The sequence below is a fragment of the Thermobia domestica genome, chromosome 10 (assembly GCF_964235325.1).
Source record: "Thermobia domestica chromosome 10, izTheDome1.hap1.1, whole genome shotgun sequence".
NCBI classification, from domain to species: Eukaryota; Metazoa; Arthropoda; class Insecta; order Zygentoma; family Lepismatidae; genus Thermobia; species Thermobia domestica.
Genome location: NC_137463.1, coordinates 121663491 through 121685146, shown reverse-complemented (window position 1 = coordinate 121685146; position 21656 = coordinate 121663491). Strand labels below are relative to the sequence as shown.

Below are 21656 nucleotides of genomic sequence, written 5' to 3'. Positions count from 1 at the left end.
AATAATTGTTGAGATGACAATAAAGTGGAAGGAATTAGGATTAATCCGACGGTACACATGGATACGTGTTTGTTCACCATTATCTATTCTGGAATTAAACTCACGACTCTCAAGTATCAGTGTTAAACTGTTCCAGTGAGCCAAAACAGATTTTTTTTTGGGGGGGGGGGATATGTAATATGAATAATATATTTTATATTTGTTCTAGTCAGTCAACAGAGGCGCGAAGCATAGGGTTAGCGAAGGCAATTTCCTCTTCTTAGCATTTCATGTGTGTATCGCAAGAAAGAAAGGCATTCCATTTTTCATATAGAAGGAGAGTCATATGTTTTAGAAACTTGGTGTATGTAACTCGCTCTCCATCACTATTCTGGAACTTACTAAAGGAATAATCAACAGGTCTGACCAGAGTATATACACTTATTTATTAAAACTAAGATACTTTTAGTTTTAATAAACAAATGTACATTCTCTGGTCAGACTTGCTGCATATAACGATTTCAAATAAAATAATAACGAATATAATATGTAAAATTGAATAGCAGAAAATTAAGATCTACTTCATTGTCATACGAAGGAACTACAAAAATAAATTTCAGTGTGATAACATTGAAAGTAGCATGCTATTCGAATAACTATCATTGAGTTGTATAAAATATTTTATAAAGTGTTTGCTTCATGCACAGATTAATGACACTTTCTTTGTAAGTTAGATCAAAAGTTTCCTGTTAAACGTTAAATCATTACATGATCTGTAATACAGACTCTATTACATTACATTACATTACATGATGTAATACAGACTCTATATGTTTGATTTCCAGCAAACTTTTGACCGATTATGTACCAATCAATGGATTAACAAAAAGGAAAAGGAATGTTTATGCCTCTTCAAGATATATCTTTGTAGACGAAAGGGAAGCTGAAAGTTAAGAAAATTTGGAATAAAAGAAGAAAAGAAAGAAAGAAAGAAATGAAATGAAATGACGTTTTAAGTTTTGCATGCACATTAGGCTAGAGGATGACTAACACAAATGAATTATATGGAATAACTGGTGGAATGAGTATGGAGGAGGAAATGGAAGACACAAGAGAAAATCCACGAGCACGATGTTGTATATCATAAACTCACGTCACCGGGAAGCGAATCAGGAATCCCTTGTACCAGAGGCGAGCGCATCCATGCCTTCTAATTTGGAATCAAGTTGATTCGGTAAAGACATTTGCTTTGCAAGAGTAAAGTAGAAATATGCAATGAATCAATCAGTAACCGAACACTAATATTTGCAGTATGAGTTAACGTTCGGTTTCAGGTACCATCAGGTGTATTTTCGAACATATAACAACAATACTTTCATGTCAATTTTCTTCACATTACCGCTGTCTTTCAACATTATCATTCAATCAATTACAGAACTCAATTCTGTATTTCAACATAATTTATTCGTATTTATCATCTTTATCAGCCTCAATAGAAAAATAGTGAAACATAAAACAAAAAAATACGAATGAATAAAATAGAAAGTACGTTACATGACACATCTTAACAACAGAATTTATAACAGGTTTAGAATATTCAAATCTATTTTTTGTTTGTTTGTTTGTTTGTACATACCTATTGAAGGTCTGACTATGGCGGTTGGGAACTTCGTACTGCACTCATCTACGAGCTGCTCAGCCAGGGCTTTGCTGAATGCGTACGAATTGGGCCATTCTCCCATTACCCTGTAAATTAAAATGAAATTAAATTAAATAATTAAAAAAAATAGTAATGATACACAGTAATAAATAGAAATTACTATTTAGGATAATATACTTCAGAAAATAGGATGGTAAATGAATTATATGAAACAATGGTATTTGATGTGTAAAATTAAACTGCTTGAATGTAGGTCAGTCTTACGACAGCATGGCTATGAAAGCGCTGATATCGAGTCTGGGTGCTTCATGAAGCAAATACGGTGTGCAAATAATGTCTAAACTTTAATCGCAAAGTAGACGCATACAAAATATTAACTCAGTTTTAGGCAAACAAACAGTACACTTTTGCGTTGTGTAGTTGCGTATACGTGACAGCCAAACTTTTAATGTTATTCAAAGGAGAAGTTTTCATACCACTATTCCTCAATATCAACATAATCAGAAATATCTATATTCATAAATCTTGTCATTATTGTGTAGAGCTCCCTCGTTGCTAAGCGGTTGCGTACGCTACTTTGGCGTGGGAGACTCGGGTTCAATCACCAGTGGGAGTTCATGTGATTCGGATATCATGTTAAGCTATAGGTCTACGTCTCATATAGCTTCGCTGCTGAAAGGAACGTTAAGTTGAAAATCAAATCAAATGAAGGTCATTATTGTGTAAAACTTGGACGTTATCAGTATTTCGCTTCTCAAGTTTTAAGCGTTGAAAGAAACGCAAAGAGGACGTCTAAGAGTCTTATTTCGTTCAACCTAGAAATAAATCTGGAGGCTCTTGAAGTTTAGAAGTTTCATATGATAATATGCCAGTAAACGGAAATGTAAACGCACAAACGGATGCACTAGAAAAATACATAAATACACGACACATATATCCGTGGATGGTAAATTAAAAAGGACTTATCCTCAGTTCTTACGCGTCCTCTTCGACGTTTCTTTGGGTCGAATAACCGCAAAAACGACTGAACCGATCGTTATCAAATTTTACGTGTTGATAATCGTCATGAAAAGGGTAGTTTATTTCACCGAAAATTTAAGGTAGGAGCAACTTCCGGGAAACTCTTTTGGAAGAAGCAGCGTAAAGTTTCCATGAAGTGGGATGACTCTATATCTGGGAGTGAAAGAAAGGTACCCATCTAGATCTATATTTTCGGTGAACTCATCTCTTGAAGTAAATGTGGAAAGGAACATATTCCGGAAATGTCAAAAAGTTTTCCAAAATATGCTAACAATTTTTATACCGTTTTCTAATGCAAGAAAGGAATTTAGGTACATCTTGAAAAAGTTTTATTTAGAGTGATTTTTGCGATACATACAAAATTAAACATAAATAATAAATCCCCTCGGCTCAATTTTGCATTTCAAATTGAATGTTAAGTTTCGTAAAAGAATGTTAGTTAATTATATCTTAAAAAGAGAGAATAAATCACTTGGTATCCTTGGAAAACACCGTAACTGTGGCAATAATCCTCAAGACACTACTGATATTCGGTATTATAAAACAGAAAATTATTAATTTACGAAACAGTTATGTGCTTACTTGCATTTATATCTGATGGTGAACGTAGAAATCAAATTATTATTATTTTGCATAGGAACAATAAAACATTATAATTACTTCAAAAGTATCACTCTTAACTGTGATCTACTGATCAGTATTCCTTAAGACTAAAATCATAGGAAATAAACGTTTTATTTCTACTCTATCTCGAGTTATGTCGTTAAGTGTTGAGCAACGTACTCGAAGTGGTACTGCTACTCAGATGGAAGTCGTCCAAGAAGTTAATCGACTACACTCAGACAAACTATCTATTACATACAGTTGCATAAGGAAAACTCGATCAAAAATTCAGAGATGGGATCTGTGATAGACAAATCTCACAATGTGACCAAAGACATGAGTAGATAAACAGACAACTTGTAAACCCTACGCAATGGATAGTAGGTCTCTAAAGCCCTAACGAGTACACTCAGGAGTTCCTAAAAATCTATCCACCACATTCTACAAGACAATGGCTAGAGGTTTGAGAATAACTCTTATACTATGTTTGGCAAGTATTCTGATGAGTTTGCTAGAGGCGTGGCCGATGAAAGGTAATACAGTAGTAGAGTGAGAAACCTCACCCTGTACTTTTTTGATCGCTTTGTGTTGGGAAGTGAGAGCCCTTTTATGGTAATGTTCATATCTGTAAAACTGTAAGCATTCACTTGTAGTATCGAACGAAGATGATTAAGTTCCTCTTGTAAACTTTCCTGATCACTGACGGAAACTGATCTATGGATCAAAGTGTTTAGCACCGTAGGACGTTGTGACTCCTGATGGTAACTGCTTGCATTGAGATAAAGATCCTTGTGTGTGTTGGCTTCTTATGTTCCGTCAGGTTTACGACGAACAAGAATATCAAAGAATATCAAAGCACTGGTCTAGCTAATAATGTTGATTAATGAAGTATTTTCATATGGTTCCAGACAGGGGTGCCCACAGGCGGATTTTAGGGTCAAGGTTGCGACAAGGATTTCTTTTGGGGGACAATTTTTCATTGAAAACGATACAATCGAACTTTTTAATTATATCAGTAGCTGAACCTGCGCTCTCTACACAGCGCATAATTCACATATGAGCATGAATCTCCTTCCTATTCCTCGCATCTGTACATGTGCCTTTACAAACACAAGTGAAAGACGTCTTGATAAAAATCGGCAAGAGATACCGTAAAGGGGAGATTGTTTCGATTACTTTTTCCATATCTCTCACCGTTTGCAAGATGTGAACCTACTTCGGGTTGGAGTTTTTAATTCATGTATGATCAGTGTTTTCTTTCTTCTTGCATGCAGTATGTAGTACGCAAATGCACTACACACACAATTAATTATAACGTCAATGATATATGGTGTTTATTGGGCAAAACACTCCAAACAATAAAGATTCAACTTAGACTGGAGAAATGGTTATCCTTCGTATTTCATTATAATTTGGGCATGAAAGAAATGCCTGAGAGATATGCAACCCATGCATACAATTATGTTGTGTTGGAATGTATAATGTGTAGGATATGATGCTTTAGTTTTTTTTATTTCAACACTTCCAGTGTACCCGTAAAAATGTAATAAAGAAGTAATGGCCATGTTTTTTTTTAAATTTTCAATTAGAACTACACGATCTATGCAAAATTTGTAATCGATCAGTGAAAACGTCACTTTTCAAGAGCTTGTAGTTTCCGAGATCTCATTGTGGAAAGGATTGACCACAAACATATAAACGTCCTGAAACATATAGTTTAAGAGAACTCCAAAGATGGCAGCACAATTGATTTGCATTGATTTTGGAGAAGGTTTATTAAAATACAAAGGCTTTGAACAATAATTTAAAAAGAAATAAATTTTCTGGAAAAGATCTATTTAAATAATTTTGTTTAAAGTACACATACTTTAAAATATTTGTCTTTGTTAAACGTGAAATCACAAATAACCGTAAATCAATGGTTTGAAATCAAAAGTTATAGGTTGGAGCTGAGGCGTTTTTATTTTATGCCAAAGAGAGGGCGTAACCCTCTAATGACTGGGGTTAGTTTGTTTGATATGAAACCAAGTATTATGAAATAAACAAAATAGATGTAGATGATTAAAGAAATTTCCTAAACCTAATCCCTTACCTAAAAAAAGCGTTTTTATACATTCCACTTAACCACTTATTGTATATGTATTAGCACTACCACCATGTATTGAAACCTTTGCCAACGAGAGGACATAACCATCTAATGGCTGGGGTTAGTTTGTTCTGATATGAAACCAAATATGATGAAATAAACAAAATAGATAATTAAAGAACTTTCACAAATCCAATCCCTTACCTTAAAAAAAGCGTTTTTATTGCTATTGTAATATTTTAGTAGATGGATAATGATAATGATACTTTTAGGAGCGGAAAAGTTCCGAAATCGAATAATTTAGTGTGTGAAGGAAGTTGTCTTGGTTTTGTCACAACCAACTTTTCTCTGCCTTAATATATATATATATATATGTGTGTGTGTGTGTGTGTGTGTTAGGGGATGGTAAATTTGGGTAGATTGCGCTCGCTCAAACACTTGGTGTTGGTGGAGATGGATACTTTTAGTATTTGATGAAACGGGCTAAACGCAGTTTCTTCAAAATGTTTGTAAACGAACTATTTTCACAATAAAATCCGCTTTGAAAAAGTTTTGTAATAATGCTTCTGCACTCAGCGATTCATTTAAATAATCTACGAAAAAACAACTTCATTTTCTGCCATTAATGTTTTCTCCTTGGAAAAGTTCACAAATTCATTTTACGGAACGGTGATTAAACAGCACATACAGTATATGCAACACATAAACATTTGAAGAAAGACGAAAACATAAGTGAGAAAGTGCACTGCAATTGAACAAAGTAATTATTAGCAGCTGAAATAATAACTACCTTTTATGAGTGTATAAAGCCAATAAATACCAAAGTATTACGTGCCGGAAAGAAAAGAACAGAAAAAAAGAAAGAAAACAAAAGTGAATAAATGTTTTATACGTTCAATGATCACATATTATGATCATTGGATAGTTTTTGTTTCTACGTTATGTACAAAATTCTTGCCTTGTATCAATAATTAAATGCATATGAATCCACATTGCACGTTAACCACTAGGAGTAATCAGACGTACTTCTACAACATTCAGGTATTTTCTACGTTAACGCTGTTCTGTGATAACGCAAGGAATATTCCAGCTATAACACCGTAAAATTCATATTAACTTTTTAAAGTGTAAACAAGAACTTGCCTTCAAGCAGAGTATGTAAATATACAACTTATCTTGTTTTGTGATTAGGAATGTATGGCAAAAGATGAGGATCTCCGATTGATAGTCACATTCTTTGTTGATTTTTGAAAAATCTCAAATAAGAAAAATAACTATGTGACTGTTAATTTGTCATCTTATTATCACATTACACATCCTCAGGAATGAATATACTGGAGGGACAAATCGGTTAATTGCCTCAGAAATAACGTAATTATGCAACATGTACGCTAGGTACAGGAATATCTTTATTATGCGTTACTAGATGTTTGCCTCTTGTATTTTCCTATTATTTTCTTTCGTTTCTTCCAATAATTTCTTTTCCTTCATCCTAGGCTTACTTCAAACTTTTCCTGCTTTTTTTCGACGAAATAATTGTTATTTTTTTCTCTTCTTTCGAACTGACAGGAAATCCTCCTGATCATTTGATTTCTTTGTTTTCTTCTGTCTGCAAGTCGCTTCGATCTTCGTACATATCCTTTCTTTGCTTTGTACGACACTTTAATTTATTTTTATCAAAATGATTTTTCTGTCTATTTCTCTCCTGACAGATATTGTTCTATTTACTTTTGTCAACACGCCCTATCCATCTAGATTTCTTCCTTATTTTTTCTCTTCTGGTTTTATATATAAAAAATCTATATCCGATAATTCAGGTTTCCTCATTTCCACGTATGATAGATTTCATCCTCAAATTTCCTCACATATTTCAGCTTTTAGTTCTTTACCTAACAAAAAATCTTTCAATTGACAGTTAATTTCAAATTTGGAATTCCGAGCAATTTCATCTTGTTCAATGTTTTTAAACCTCAAATCTTTCAACAACTTTCCACTTTCTTCACCAACTTCTCTATTCACTAGGGATGGTATCGAGACGAGACGAGACGAGACTTCATACAGTCTCGGTCTCGTCTCGATTGATAAGTAGCGGTCTCGGTCTCGATCTCGTCTCGAGTCAAAAATCGCCGTCTCGGTCTCGGTCTCGTCTCGATCAACAGATGCCTGTCTCGATCTCGGTCTCGGTCTCGAAGGCCAAGTCTCGGTCTCGTCTCGAAAGTCTCGAAGGTACAGTCTGTCGTTTCCGCTTCTTATTTTTTGCCTTCATTCTTGACATAGAATTATGGTATGATGTACCTCTTCGTAGCTAATTTGCTAGCGCTAATGCTTTCCATGTGTGTGTTCCAGGTTCAATCATCAGTGGGTATAACATACCCGGGATAAAACCCTAATAGTAACTCATATTTCACTTTCAGCAATAGACTTTGTCTCAAATAGCTTCAGTACTGTCTATACAATTAAACTCTATTAAATTAACCCCAGTACTATACAGTAGTATATTTCCTTCCTTTGAATCAGAATTGTTCAATACCTCCTAACGAATAACGCAACACATAGCAGCACGAATGTATTTAATCGTACCGAAATTGAAATTTGACAACTTCTCAGTTATTATTCAATACATTCTGCTTTGACTGTCATATTCATTGCCTTAACAAATAGAGTAAATTATTACTACAATATATTTTGTTTCAAAATAATCAAATGATTTATTACCATTTCACATCCAGTGTTTAATTGACACTGTAAAACATGAACTTCCTTAACCTTGTGTTAGAAGCTACGGCACTCATTTTTGCTATCTGAGGTCTCGGATTGGATCATCAAACAAGTTAGATTCAAAGTCCGATGTTTCGTATAGTTCGCGTCTCACTTTAAGTACATTCTGTTTCTTAAACAAGTTCATAAGGTCGTAATGTATTACATAAGCATATATCCAGTGCCGTATCATAGATTAAGCTTATTCCTGAGCTCTCAGCGATGCATGTGATCTTTATTCGAGAAAACTAATTGTGCGTACATTATGTTGAAATTTTATATTGGATGATAATTACTTGCAAAACATGGACATACATATTATATAAGTATATAGGTAATTCGAACTACATGTATCTATTTTCTCTGTCCCGGCAATATGAGTGATTTTTAACTTTCTAGTTTTCTTTTCTATTAATTTTCGTAGTTTTGCTGCAATATGAAGAGTCAAAAAAAAAATTTTTCTGTGCGAATTTCGTTAAATTTTGGGTCCGTTTTTACCCTACCTTACCCAGTAAAAGTTATATATATATATATATATATATATATATATATATATATATATATATATATATATATATATATATATATATATATATATAGATAGATAGATAGATAGATAGATAGATAGATAGATAGATAGATAGATAGAGATAGATAGATAGATAGATAGATAGATAGATAGATAGATAGATAGATAGATAGATAGATAGATAGATAGATAGATAGATAGATAGATAGATAGATAGATAGATAGATAGATATGAACTTTAGTAGTAGACTATGCTAAGTCACTTTTTGGTCGAAATTTATTTAACAATACTTTTTAGACTATGTTCTTTCTAGTTGTGTAATAATATAAGCCTAAAAACATCCTATTACTTTGTAACTACTTAGTATAGTTTGAAAAACAGTACTATAGGTCTTACTTAAGGAACCGGTTTTTCGCTTCTCCTGTAAAATTACGAAATTATAACTTGGTGTAGTTTATCTCTGAGGTCCAGATATAATAAAATCATAACCATAATCATAATCAACCATTATCAACCCACTGCTGAATGAAGATCCTTCCAAGTCTTCTCTACAACTAAGCTTGAGCAATTCTTTCTCAGGTTACTCCCCAGTTGTTCTTGATTTCGTCAAACCTTCTTGTATATACAAGAACGTTTTCTAGGCTGTTTTTATCTCGTGGTATCCTGTCTAGAATTGTTTTTGTTCTTCGATCATAATTTCTTGCAATATGCCCAGCACATTTTCCAGTCCATATTAAAAATCATTTCATTAGTACCAGTTATTAGCTGCCAAATAATTCATTTCTACTGTATATATTTGTCTTACAAATTGTTCAAATCCGCTACTTTTGGAGCACAGATACGCTAGTTTTTTATCTTCGAATCTGACAACACTGACTCAATGATTTAAATCAACACAATGTGAGGACTGCATTTGGTCTAGTGGCTAGCACACTTGACTTCAGTTCGAGTGGTCCCGAATTCGATTTCCGGTGGGAGTACAGTTGAACGACCGAAGTGGTTCGGATTCCATTATAATCATTAGCTCCACGTCTCCTTTAGACGCCCTAGCATATTCGTGGGACATTAAACTAAAACAAACCAAACCAAAAATCAACACAATGTGTATTACTAACTGTAAGTCCTTGAATAACTGCATACAGCTATGGTATGGATCGAGTTTGAAGTGGTCGGTGGTCAAACTAAAAGAAGTGAAATGTAACTAGGGTGTAATTAGAACTTTTAATTAACCATGGGTTTGTGTACATCACGATTAAGGCTTAAGGAAATAACTAGGGTTAGTGTAAAGTTATCAGTTACATTTAATTTCAGTTACAATTTGCATTTACATGTATTGCTGGAACCAAAACTTTGACATTAACATTATAAAAACTACGAAAAACATCGTCTTTTAAAAACATTCTTGCACCATAAAACAAATTACGAATAATTTTAAAATATTTTGCATTTTAGCTACGTTATTTGCACTATATTTAGAATAAAATTTACCAATTTATTTAAGTTGGCAACACTACTTAAAATAATAGAACTGCGACTTGTAATTAAAATCACTAAAACCTATTGTTGTAATGTTATAGAAGCAAACTAAAGCAGCAATCATTATAAAAAATTTAACACAAATACGTTATTTTAAGCAGTACAACAATCACTATCCATAACAATTGTTGTAAGTGACATTATGATCACTTAAGTCTTTTGGAAGCATCTACATGATGAGACGTGATATGTCAGCACGTTTTTGAAGTGAAGACTTTAGAAAAAATGAAATTTTTCATTTCTTGTAACTTTAATCCTTCATTCATTCGAAATACATTATACCATGATCATAGTATTTGACGCTAAGATACAAATGATGCGCATTGGACCGTATATGCCATTTGAGTTATTAGAGATCTCCAAAATGTTGATGGTGATACTGTATTGTTCTTTGTTAGACTGAATAATGTATGTGGTATTGTGGTTTTATTTAATATCTAAATTAGAAATAGGTAATACCTTACATAGTGCAATTTGAGAAAATACAACTTTATTTTGCGTTAGCAACACTACTTGTTTATCTAGTGGTATTACAGAGTATCTACAAGAATTTTCCCTTCAATATTTCACACAATATGGTACAAATTTTCAGCATTATATATATATATATATATATATATATATATATATATATATATATATATATATATATATATATATATATATATATAGAGAGAGAGAGAGAGAGGATTATATACAACAGCTTGAGGAACGGGTAAGAAACATTTGTGTTGTACGTGCAATGCGAAAAAATGATCATAAATTTATTTCGGGAGGGGCTTGAACCCGACACCTACCCCCTAAATACGCAACCAGTGGCGGCGATTGGACGTTAAAAGTGGGGGGGGCAAGACATGAACTGAATATTTGTTTATAAATGTTAATTTACCTGGTTAATGCTAACACTTTGTTTGCCGAAAGGTTGTATAACTAATAGGATACTCTCTTTTTCAGTTAAAATACCGTGTATCGTATTTCATATTTTATTAAGTAAATTGACAAGAGCAACGCAAGTAGGTACTAGCCCTTTGCATTATTAAGCGATGGAAGTGTAAGAAGAGGTTTGATTTCTTCCTCATGAACATCTTAAACTTCTGTCTCGAAAATTGTAACAAATTTGCAAAACATATAAATAGAAAGGATAATATTAATCATATTAATGAATAATTAGACTTGTTTTGCAAAAGTAACATTGAAACCGGGGATTAATGAACAACTTACATTTTTAATTCCACACATTCTATTAAATTTATGTTTTTACTCTTAGAAAGACAGTAAACACTACGAGTGCATGCTACGATATTTAAAGGAATATTTTTGTAGCTTCCCGAAACATGTTCGTTGCCATTAGGTGCAGTTTTCACTTTCTTGGAATATATCTAAACTCAACAATACTTAGAATCACTCCACGCTCCAGTTATACAAAATAATTCTGAAACCTAGAATTATGTTGAATTCATTAAATTTAGTTGTATATATACTCGTACACCCCTAAACACACCACTTCACTCGTATGTTACACTGCAATGGAAAAGGTAGTTGTTTCTTATTACTCTGTTTCTATTCAATATTCCTTACTATTAGCAAAAAAAGAAAATAAATTTTAGAAACTGTCAATTTTTATGCAATTAAAGAATAACTCGTAAAAGTTTTTAGCGAAATGTTATCTCAATTAGTTTCAAAGCGGCTGAATCACATTGTAAGAAATGAAAGTACGCTGGAATTATTTCGCTCCAATAGGTTAAATTTTAGACCATTTTTCGTGGCATTTAAAACGCAATTCCTGTAGCTTTCTTAACACCACGGGAAGAGAAATAACCAATACGTATTCACGCAACGGCAAATATATTCTATGAACTAGTAATATGTACAATAACTTTACATTTCCAAATGAAACTCTATACATCAATGGGTCACTTCAGAAAAGTGGGGGGGCAACTGCCCCCCTTTGCCCCCCCTAATCGCCGCCCATGTACGCAACTGTACATCAGTCAACCGTTCCCATATTATCTCACACAGCAGCGAAACAAATTTTGAGTAAAGGCAAAATAGCTGTCAATATTCGAGACGAGACCGACCCCTTTCGAGACTGACCAAGGTCTCGTCTCGGTCTCGTCTCGATTTATAGAGGTCTGTCTCGGTCTCGGTCTCGTCTCGCTATGGAAAAGTCCGTCTCGGTCTCGGTCTCGTCTCGGTATATAAAAGTCCGTCTCGGTCTCGGTACCATCCCTACTATTCACATTGGTCTGATCCATTTTCCCACCAAAGTTACTTTCAGATTCGTTGGTTCTTGTTCACACTCCGTTTGTTCAAATTCGAAAAAGCTTGCTGATTGCCGAATTTTTTCTTTCCTTTATCATTTGTAACCGCATGTCACTACTTCATCCATGCATTCTCTCTGAGAAGTTTGTATCTCACTTAACGTAACCAATATAACGTTTAGAGTTTTATCAGTTGATATCGGTGCTTGCGATGGAGACTATGGCACTTCTTCCTGAAATGTTTCACTCCGTACAAGACTGTCAGCATTATCATCCGTAAGCGATGAATTATCCAGTACGGCACTAACAATAGCGCTATTCATCACTTGTAAATCTCGCTCGACATAAATTTGATTTCCTAGTAACATGGCATATTCGTAACATACACAATCGATAGTTTTATCTGTAGCTTTGTCCATGATAGAATGACTATTTTTGATAAGCACCATTATAACAAATGCCTTCAGAACCTCCTTCACCAATCGACGAAGGTGATTAATCTTTTTCAATGTCTTGTTCCCTGTCCTGACACCAGATCTCATCAGCATCGATATCATACTATCTTCTGCGACCTAATCCTGTCACAGCCGCCATTTTATAACGCATCCTTTGCCGTCGTTGATCTTTGCAAGAATACTAATGACGGACGGATTTCAAAATTAATAGAAATCCGAGAAATTGGCAAGCTGGCGATGCAATGTGAGTGAGTGATGACCAGAACCGACGTTCATATAAGTAAACTATTGTTGATCTCTACTTTAGAAATGGCACAAATACTCTTAGGTAAACAGATGGTTATAGCACAAATCTCTTATATCATCAGTACAGGAAATATAAGTTGTAAGCTGTATGGACTTGAAAACAATCAGAAAGTAACAATAACATGCTTCAGTACAAAGTATCAGCGACTACCACAACTTCCACAATCCTTTTATACTATATTAAAATAATTCGACGCAAAGCAAGGAAGTCATAATAAACTTCATTAATTAAATACTACAGACTTTCCCTTTGATGCAAAATAAGTATACATTCATAAAACTATAATCTTATTTCAATATTCACAGATACTGTAGACATACATCTTGACCTAGAAATGGACGAGATTCGAATGGCAATCAGAAAACTAAACTCAAAGTGTTTGCTAGGTATCGATGATGTACCATCATATGTAATAAAAGGTTGTGAAAAGAGTTTCTTATTACCTTTACACATGCTATTTAACCTAATAGTCCAAACCAGCACGGTTCCAGCAAAATGGAAACTTACAAAAGTTTGCCCTATTCCTAAAAATAATGACAGTAAAGAAATTCAAAATTATAGGCCGGTTTGTATTCTAAACTCATTTGCAAAGATATTTGAAAGAACAATTTATAAGCGCATTGAAAATCACATTAAACCAGTAATATCAGATTATCAACATGGATTCGTCTCTGGCAGATCCACCGCAACAAATCTCGTTGTTTTCACTGACCATCTAGTTGATACATTGGAGAGTAATAATCAAATAAATATAGTTTATACAGATATTGTGAAAGCATTTGATAAGGTAAACCACACGTTGTTAGTGAATAAACTTAAATTTCTCAACCTTTCTGATCAGTTAATTGCTATTATGAAGTCATATTTGATGGACAGAAAACAATATGTGGTCTATAAATCCTGTAGATCATTCGAATACATTTAATTTTCTGGAGTCCCACAAGGATCTAATTTAGGGCCGTTACTTTTTATAATATTCATTAACGACCTTCCTACTTGTACTAAAACATCACATAAACTACTCTATGCAGACTATCTAAAATTATACAGGAGAATTACAACAGCACAGAACTGTGTAAATTTGCAGGAGGATCTAGACAGAGTAAATGAATGGTGCAAGAGCAACTTGTTAAACATAAATTCAGATAAATGCAAAACCGTGTCCTTCACTAAGAAACAAATCCTTCACTAAATGTTGTTAAATTTCAATATAAGATAGATGGTAAACAATTAAAGGGGGAACAAACTGTCAAAGATTTGGGTGTAATATACTATAACAAACTATCGTTTGAGCATCATATAAATCAAATTGTAAATGACGCAAACAGAAATCTTGGATTCATTTTGAGAATGGGAAGGGAATTTAATAAGTCGAATGCTTTACTGAAATTATATTTTTAATTTGCTAGATCAAAATTAGAATATGCGTCTATTATATGGAACCCCCACACGAAGAAAGACTCTAGAATAGAAAGAGTTCAAAATAAATTTCTGCGGTTTCTGATGTACAAGAGAACAGGTATCTTCCCCACATATGAAAATAGTACTTCTCTTAATGAAAATTTTAACACAATGTCTCAATCACAGAAGAGTGTTAAATGACATGATATTCTTGTACAAAATATTAAATAACAAATTAAATAGTAAGGATTTGGTCTCTGCCTTTTATCTCAGGGTACCGAATGGAAACATACGTGTGGGCAATGGAAATTTCTTTTATTGTAAGAAATCTCGAACAAATGCAACAAAACAGTCACCAACGTGAAGGATGGGTGCAGTGTACAACAAACTGAGTAAATGTAAAAAAGTTCTGGATATACATGGTATGAGTCAGAATAGATTTCGCAAATATATTACAGCTATTCTATGTAACTCTGATATGAACACTGTAATTCGGTAGAATTACCTGTTGTGTTCGTAAATAAATAAATAAATGTTGACTGAACTCCAGTTAGTGACGGTTCTGGTGACCGGGTGATCCTAACCCCCTCCTCCAGTTTTTGAGTGGCAACAATACCTAACATATCATAGTCTGGAGCTGCTTTCCCCCAGTTTTTGCCTTCTAGATCCGCCACTGACTCCAGTTTTATAATACAGCGTTAGAATAACAGTTTATTTCCGTTACTTGTTAAGATGATATGAGCGCCAAGAGAATGTACTGTTCTGCATGTGAATGCATGCCTATTGTTAATGACAGCGCTAGTAATAAGTTGTAAGATCTTGGAGAACTTGAATGTTAAGCCGAACGGATCTGTAGATCCATGGAAGATGGATCTTATTGTCCGCGTCAGTCGAACTAGGGGGTGGCATCAACCAATGAGTCTGCAGCGCGCCGTTGCCAAATCTCCTGTGAGAAGATCAGCTTTCAATGGGCGACTATTGCATGTAGCGGGCGAAATTTGCATACATGTAACAACACAAAAATATGACACTAATAGCATCATCAGAGTATGTGTCTTATTAATAATGTTATTTTCTGTTACAAATGCGATATAGTTCGTTTGGTTCACAAGACAAACAAATTAATGTAAATAGTTTTATATTAGTTACCGTAGATACGTCGCTTATAACCACATTAAGATTCATGCGACGGTCGAAAGTATTCTAGGATTCATCTTCTACTTGAACGTGAGAACAAAAAACAAAAGCAAAATATAAGCTTTATAAACTTGATCGCATAAATAGAACAAGAGAAGGTGGCTAGACCCACTAGATCGTCGAATAACATGTACATATTTAAGAAAAACTAGTATAGGAGTTTGTCGAAGCTTAACAAACGTAACAATATATATACATTTACAACACACTCGTAAAAAATCCATGACATTATCATACAGAAAACGGTGCAGATGACTTTTACGGATGCCAATTATAAAACTAAGTAAATAATAATAATAAATAAGATTCAAATATTTTAAAGCAAATGCAAGACATGTTAGGATTAGAAACTCTGGTCCGTAAGATGTGTGTGTGTGTGTGTGTGTGTGTGTGTGTGTGTGTGTGTGCGGGGGCAAGCTATGGAATAGAGGACTGAGCACCGCCACTGTACTGGCCACATAAAATGTTTTTCACTTGTTGAAAACCTTGAATTTTTTGTACTGGGTAAAGAATGTAAAGTTAAGTCAAGTAATTATGTAAGACATACTAGGTATGTTGTTATATAGTGGCAAATTTTTCCTGTAATATTTGTTCCTAATATTAGAATTTAAAGAGTGTTTTCAAAGTAAAATATCGCTAGAGGCCCCAAAGCCAGGGAATTATCTTGCGATGGGAATTATTTTACCATTGCTGATATGACTGATCTGTTGTACAACTCTAGAGCTACTACAGATTTGGCGACATTTTTTGGTTCTTAGCGTTAACGAAAGAAGTTCATATGGTTCAGATTCCATGTAAAGTTGTAGGTCCTCATCTTACATAGCCTCGGTCCTGGTGGGGAAGTCCAAACCAAACAAATGTTGTCAACTCTAGCATAATTAGGCCTATTGTAAATTATTAGATCAATAGTATTATGTAAGCAAATCTATTCCTGTATCCATGATTCCACTTTGATATACAATACATCTCCCTGCCTTGCGTAATTAACTTTATATATTTCTAGCTAAAGGATGTGCCACGAGAGACAAATACATGCCACCCGCCAACGGAGTTTCGTCCGTTTTGTGTTTTCAAACGTGTTTAATACGTACTTGCAGCAAATGAAAAACGCTTATAATAGAATGTAAAAGGAAAATGTTAAAACACACACACACACACATACAGCATATATATTCAAACCACGTATATATTGTCACGGTATGCGTCACGGTACGCCGAAATTATGGACATAAGACAGTCCATAAGCTGTCTGGAGAATTTGGTTAATGAGAGAAAATGCAGAAATTGTGATTCAGCACAATTTCGGCTCAGAGATGTAAGAACTTCAGAATTTGTAATCAAAATTGGTCATCGTGAACACGAAGATAAAAAGCTAATGTTTGACTGAATTAAGATCAGTCTCGAGGATCAGTATCTAGGATCAGTCTCGAGGGAGTCTTGGATTAGTCTCCAAGTATTATTCTCGATAGAGCCACTATTGGGAATCAGCTGTTAACTACGTTCCAGTGGACATCCATCCACTGTGAGGAAGTTAGAAGACGAACTTCGTAGCCAGAAGTTCGAATCCAGTTCATCGAGGTATGTTTTAATACATCTCTGATATTCTAACATTGACCAATTCACCAGCAGTTTCTATGAAATGTGATTTAATAGTTTTACCTAATATCTTACATCACAACATCCTATTAAACTCTACTTTAAAAGATAACTTAATAAATGCCTACTCTAAAGTTAAACAGTCTCAGTTATAATTAATTGTATTACCTTTCGCATGTTGTTCTATAAAAATCCTACGCTGTAGGTTGGTGGAGATAGAAGGAGTTTTAATGTATTCCTACCTGCTTCAGATAGTAGGTAGAAGCAACTAATACTGTGTCATTTAACTTGTACATCCCTGCATATTAGGCACGACATTCAGTATTATGTTGTCAATATATATTCTAAAACAATTGAACATTTTCATTCAATTTGTTACTCTTATTTGCCTAATTGGTTGCACACTGTTGCGAATTTATTACTATACTTCGCACGTTGCACGACTTTCGCCCGTCGTACCTTTTGCCCCTTGTGATTTTCTACTTGTGACTGTTAGTATGTCCGAAACTAAGGTTGAAGAACTCCTTGGCTCTATTTGAATCGCGAACAAAAAAAGAAGAAGAAGATGCACAACCTTTAAAGACTTTTAGAAATTGCTTTTATTTCATCTTCAACTGAAATAAAACAATAGACCATAATACTACTACTAATAATAAAGCTGTATATACGAGGGCTGTTGGAAAAATTTCTGCAAACTATTACTTAGAGCGGCGCTAGTTTTTCGATATTATAAAATACGAAAGAACATACCTTTCTATGTTTAAATTGTCTTCAATAGTTTGCTTGAGCCTATTCGTTTATTTTCCATAGCAGTTTGAAGAAGAATCTTACAAACCGCTATTCAGAATGCGTCAACAGTTTCTTTAGGCAACATAATCGCTTATAACGCATCTTATTTTTCACGTGTAGGAACGAAAAGAAGTTATTGGGTGTTAAATCAGATGAGTACAGACAATGAGGCATTAATTCTACATTTTTTTTCTGGAAAAATCAACTTTGGTATGCTAAGTGGGAACTGGTGTTTTCGCGACGAAGAATTATGGGACGATTTGGGTTTATTTTATGCAATTCGTTGATGATTTCTGTCAAGCAAATCGCCGTGTATCACTCAGCATTTAAGGTCTTTCGATATTCTAAAGCCATGGTTTGCACATACCTGGTGTTACCGAAGAAACAAGCTATCATTTGCACTTCTCTAATCAACAACTTTTGGTGGTTTAAGCTCACTTTGAAATACTCAAACATTGGGCTGTTTAGTTTTGAGTTTATTCAAATAGATGCAAGTTTCGTACACATTTACGAAGTAGGACACGAAACTCGGTTGACTTTTTTGGGGGGCAGTTCTTTACATCAATTGACACAAGCCTGTTTTGGGGCCTCGGTCATGTTATGTGGGATCCAACGGCATGAAAGTTTACGTATGTTGAAGAGACCATGCAAAATCATACTCGTACGATTGCTTTCACGTCTATTTGCAAGGATGCCTGAATCTAATCGTAAGTCACACAACGATCTCTTTCAGATTTCCACGCACAGCATCAACATTACTGGCAACGAAAGACGTAGATGCATGACCTTCACGAAATTCATCACTAAGAAATGTGCAACCACGCTGGAATTCGGAAAGGCAATCATATATAATCCTACTTGGTGGTACTTCGTCCACAAAATCCAAATGAAATTACCTGATGCATTGTTTCTGTGTTAAACTACATTTTATATCATAAACTCCATTGTCGAAAGTGCTTATGAGAAATTCTACTTCTCACACGAAACTACTTCTATAAACCTCTGTGAAAAATAAACAAATAGTCAAACAATCAAAGCTAATTAAACACAGGAAGGTCTATTCTTCCGAATTTTGTAATATCGAAACATTAGTTTACTGTAAGTAGGATTTCAGAAACTTTCTCAGCAGCCCTCGTATATAAAATGCGCAGGAATTATTGAAAATTCTACATATAACTTTTTAAGTGCTTAACAAATTTTCATGAAACGAAAAGCATTTTGTTCCTTACAATGGTAGAATTTATTACATTATGCCTTATTTATATTATTGCATGTACAAGTATTAATGGTGTACCATGACGGAACGTCTAATCATGCGTGAGCGGACTCAGCTGGCATCCCAGTACGAAATATAGTAGTCTGTAGTACAAACACAGAGATGGTGGCGAAATGTAAAAGGACTTCGTGCCTCGGTAGATGCAAAGACAATAAGGAATTTCCAATTAAAGCTAATAAACACAGGTTCTGTAGCAGATATTAGAAGACGCGATCGCTCACTCAACATCCAGAACTGAAGAAAATGTGCAAGTAGTTCAGGAAATGTTCATTCGAACTCCTCAGAAATCACTACTTAGAATCGTTTAACCCAACATAGAATCTGAACTGTTCTGAAGGAAGAGTTGAATTTTCGTCCAAGGAAACAACATTACTGCCAGGAATTATTGCCAGAAGACTATAATTATCAATTGGAGTATGGGCAGAAAATAGTTGCTTGGTATGAAGACTGGTCCGATCTTTTCGGTAATATCCTGTGGTCAGAGGAAGCCGTTTATGTTCGGGATTTATTAACCGACATAATTGTTATTATTGGGTGGGAGAGGATCCGCGGTTGATTGTTGATAAGAGCCAACATCACTCAAAGGTTTCATTGCGGTGCAGCATGACATCCACGAAAGTTTTAAGTCCATACGCCATTCGGAACACAATGAATGCTAAATGATATCTTGCTATGCTTGAAGATTATGTTCACGGTATTGTATCCACATGGGACAATTGCAACGACCTAATCTTTATGCAAGATGGGGCAAGATGAAAGAGCCGCCTCATTTCGCACATCATGTCCTTACGTAGTTCGACATCCATTTTCCAGAATGCTGGTTAGGACATCATGCCCCCCTTGAATGACCAGCTAATACCCTGCTACTTCTCCTTCTAGTGAAAGAGGAAGTTTATTACACAAAACCAAAAACTCTTGATGAATTGGAGAAGCAAATTCGCCAAGTACTTGCAAACGTACGTCTGGATCATCTGTAGAAGTCTGTTGCAAGCATCCCCAACCGTTTACAAAAGCTAGTGGATAAATGTGGTTTGTCTCTCGAAAATTGGTCAAGTATTGAAATGTTATGAACAATTTTCAATAGGAAGTTAATTCATGCCCAGCCTGTATTATATTTTCGGTAAAGAGTTATATCTTCATATAAAAAGAAGAAGACCTGAATGAGTTAGTGACTGACTGACTGATCAATATCCAGGTAAAACTACTTAAGATAGAAACTTGAAATTTGGGAGGGCATAGATCTGTGACGTAAGATACCACTAAGGAGGGATTTTTGAAAATTCATCAAGGAGATGGGGAATATGGGAGGGGACTATTATATTAAAATGACCATATCTCCGAATTACTTGAGATTAGAAACATGTAATTTTGTATATAGACTTCTCATTTAAAATAATAAGATATGTGTTTTAGTGGTTTTTGATGTTTGGCGTTTACGGGAAGAAAAGGAATAAGAATGAAAAAAGAGTGGGAATTACAATTATCAATATAATAGGAGTTCATAACTCGGAATATTTTAAGGTTAAAGACATGAAATTGGCTATTTGAACTTTCCGTCTGTTTCGGCGTTTGTTTAGATGTTTGACCTATAATGGAAGAAAAAGCGATGGTGGTGCTTCCTTAAGATGTCCATATGACGTCCGAATTTTCAGCGAGATCTCGAATTGAGACGAATTCTATATGAAGGGTACAGAAGAAAGAGCGCACAATATTGCCCACGATAATATGTTGGTACATTTGTTTAGTTTTAGATATATTTGAGATGAAAGAAAGACCAGAAGTTTTATAACTACTGTTGCTTATATGTAGTTTATTTCCTGTTAGTCGGATTATGTGGCATCCTTTTCTGTATTGCTTATTTCTTTGAAATACATATAGTATTTTTAAAGTAACTCTTAATTTGCAATTGGTTTCCAAATATATGATATTAAAGGAAAGATCAGCATGTTAAAGGAAATAAAATTCGTGTGAAGCATGAATGAATATTGTATCATTTATACTTTTTACTTTCGAGCGACGAAAGGAGAGAAGAAAGTACAGTGATCGTGAAAAAATCAACGGATTTACACGCTTCAGGCCCATAGATACCGAAAAAATTATTTTTCGACATCTGTCCATCTGTTCGTCCTGATGCACTTACCGTCCAATGTATCAAGACAAAATTTTAAATTTAAGTTGTTTTTTTTTTAAATATATATGTGAT

General features: G+C 34.4%; 1 protein-coding gene across 2 annotated transcripts in view; it reads right to left on the bottom strand.

Annotated features, from left to right (window-relative positions):
- LOC145662691 (putative fatty acyl-CoA reductase CG5065) overlaps positions 1 to 21656 on the bottom strand; it is a 190500-nt gene that overhangs the window by 23202 nt on the left and 145642 nt on the right. For both annotated transcript variants that reach the window (XM_081728523.1, XM_081728522.1), the window contains exon 5: positions 1616 to 1725. In XM_081728523.1, the coding sequence (XP_081584649.1) occupies positions 1616 to 1725 (110 nt within the window). The remainder of the gene's footprint in view (positions 1 to 1615; positions 1726 to 21656) is intronic.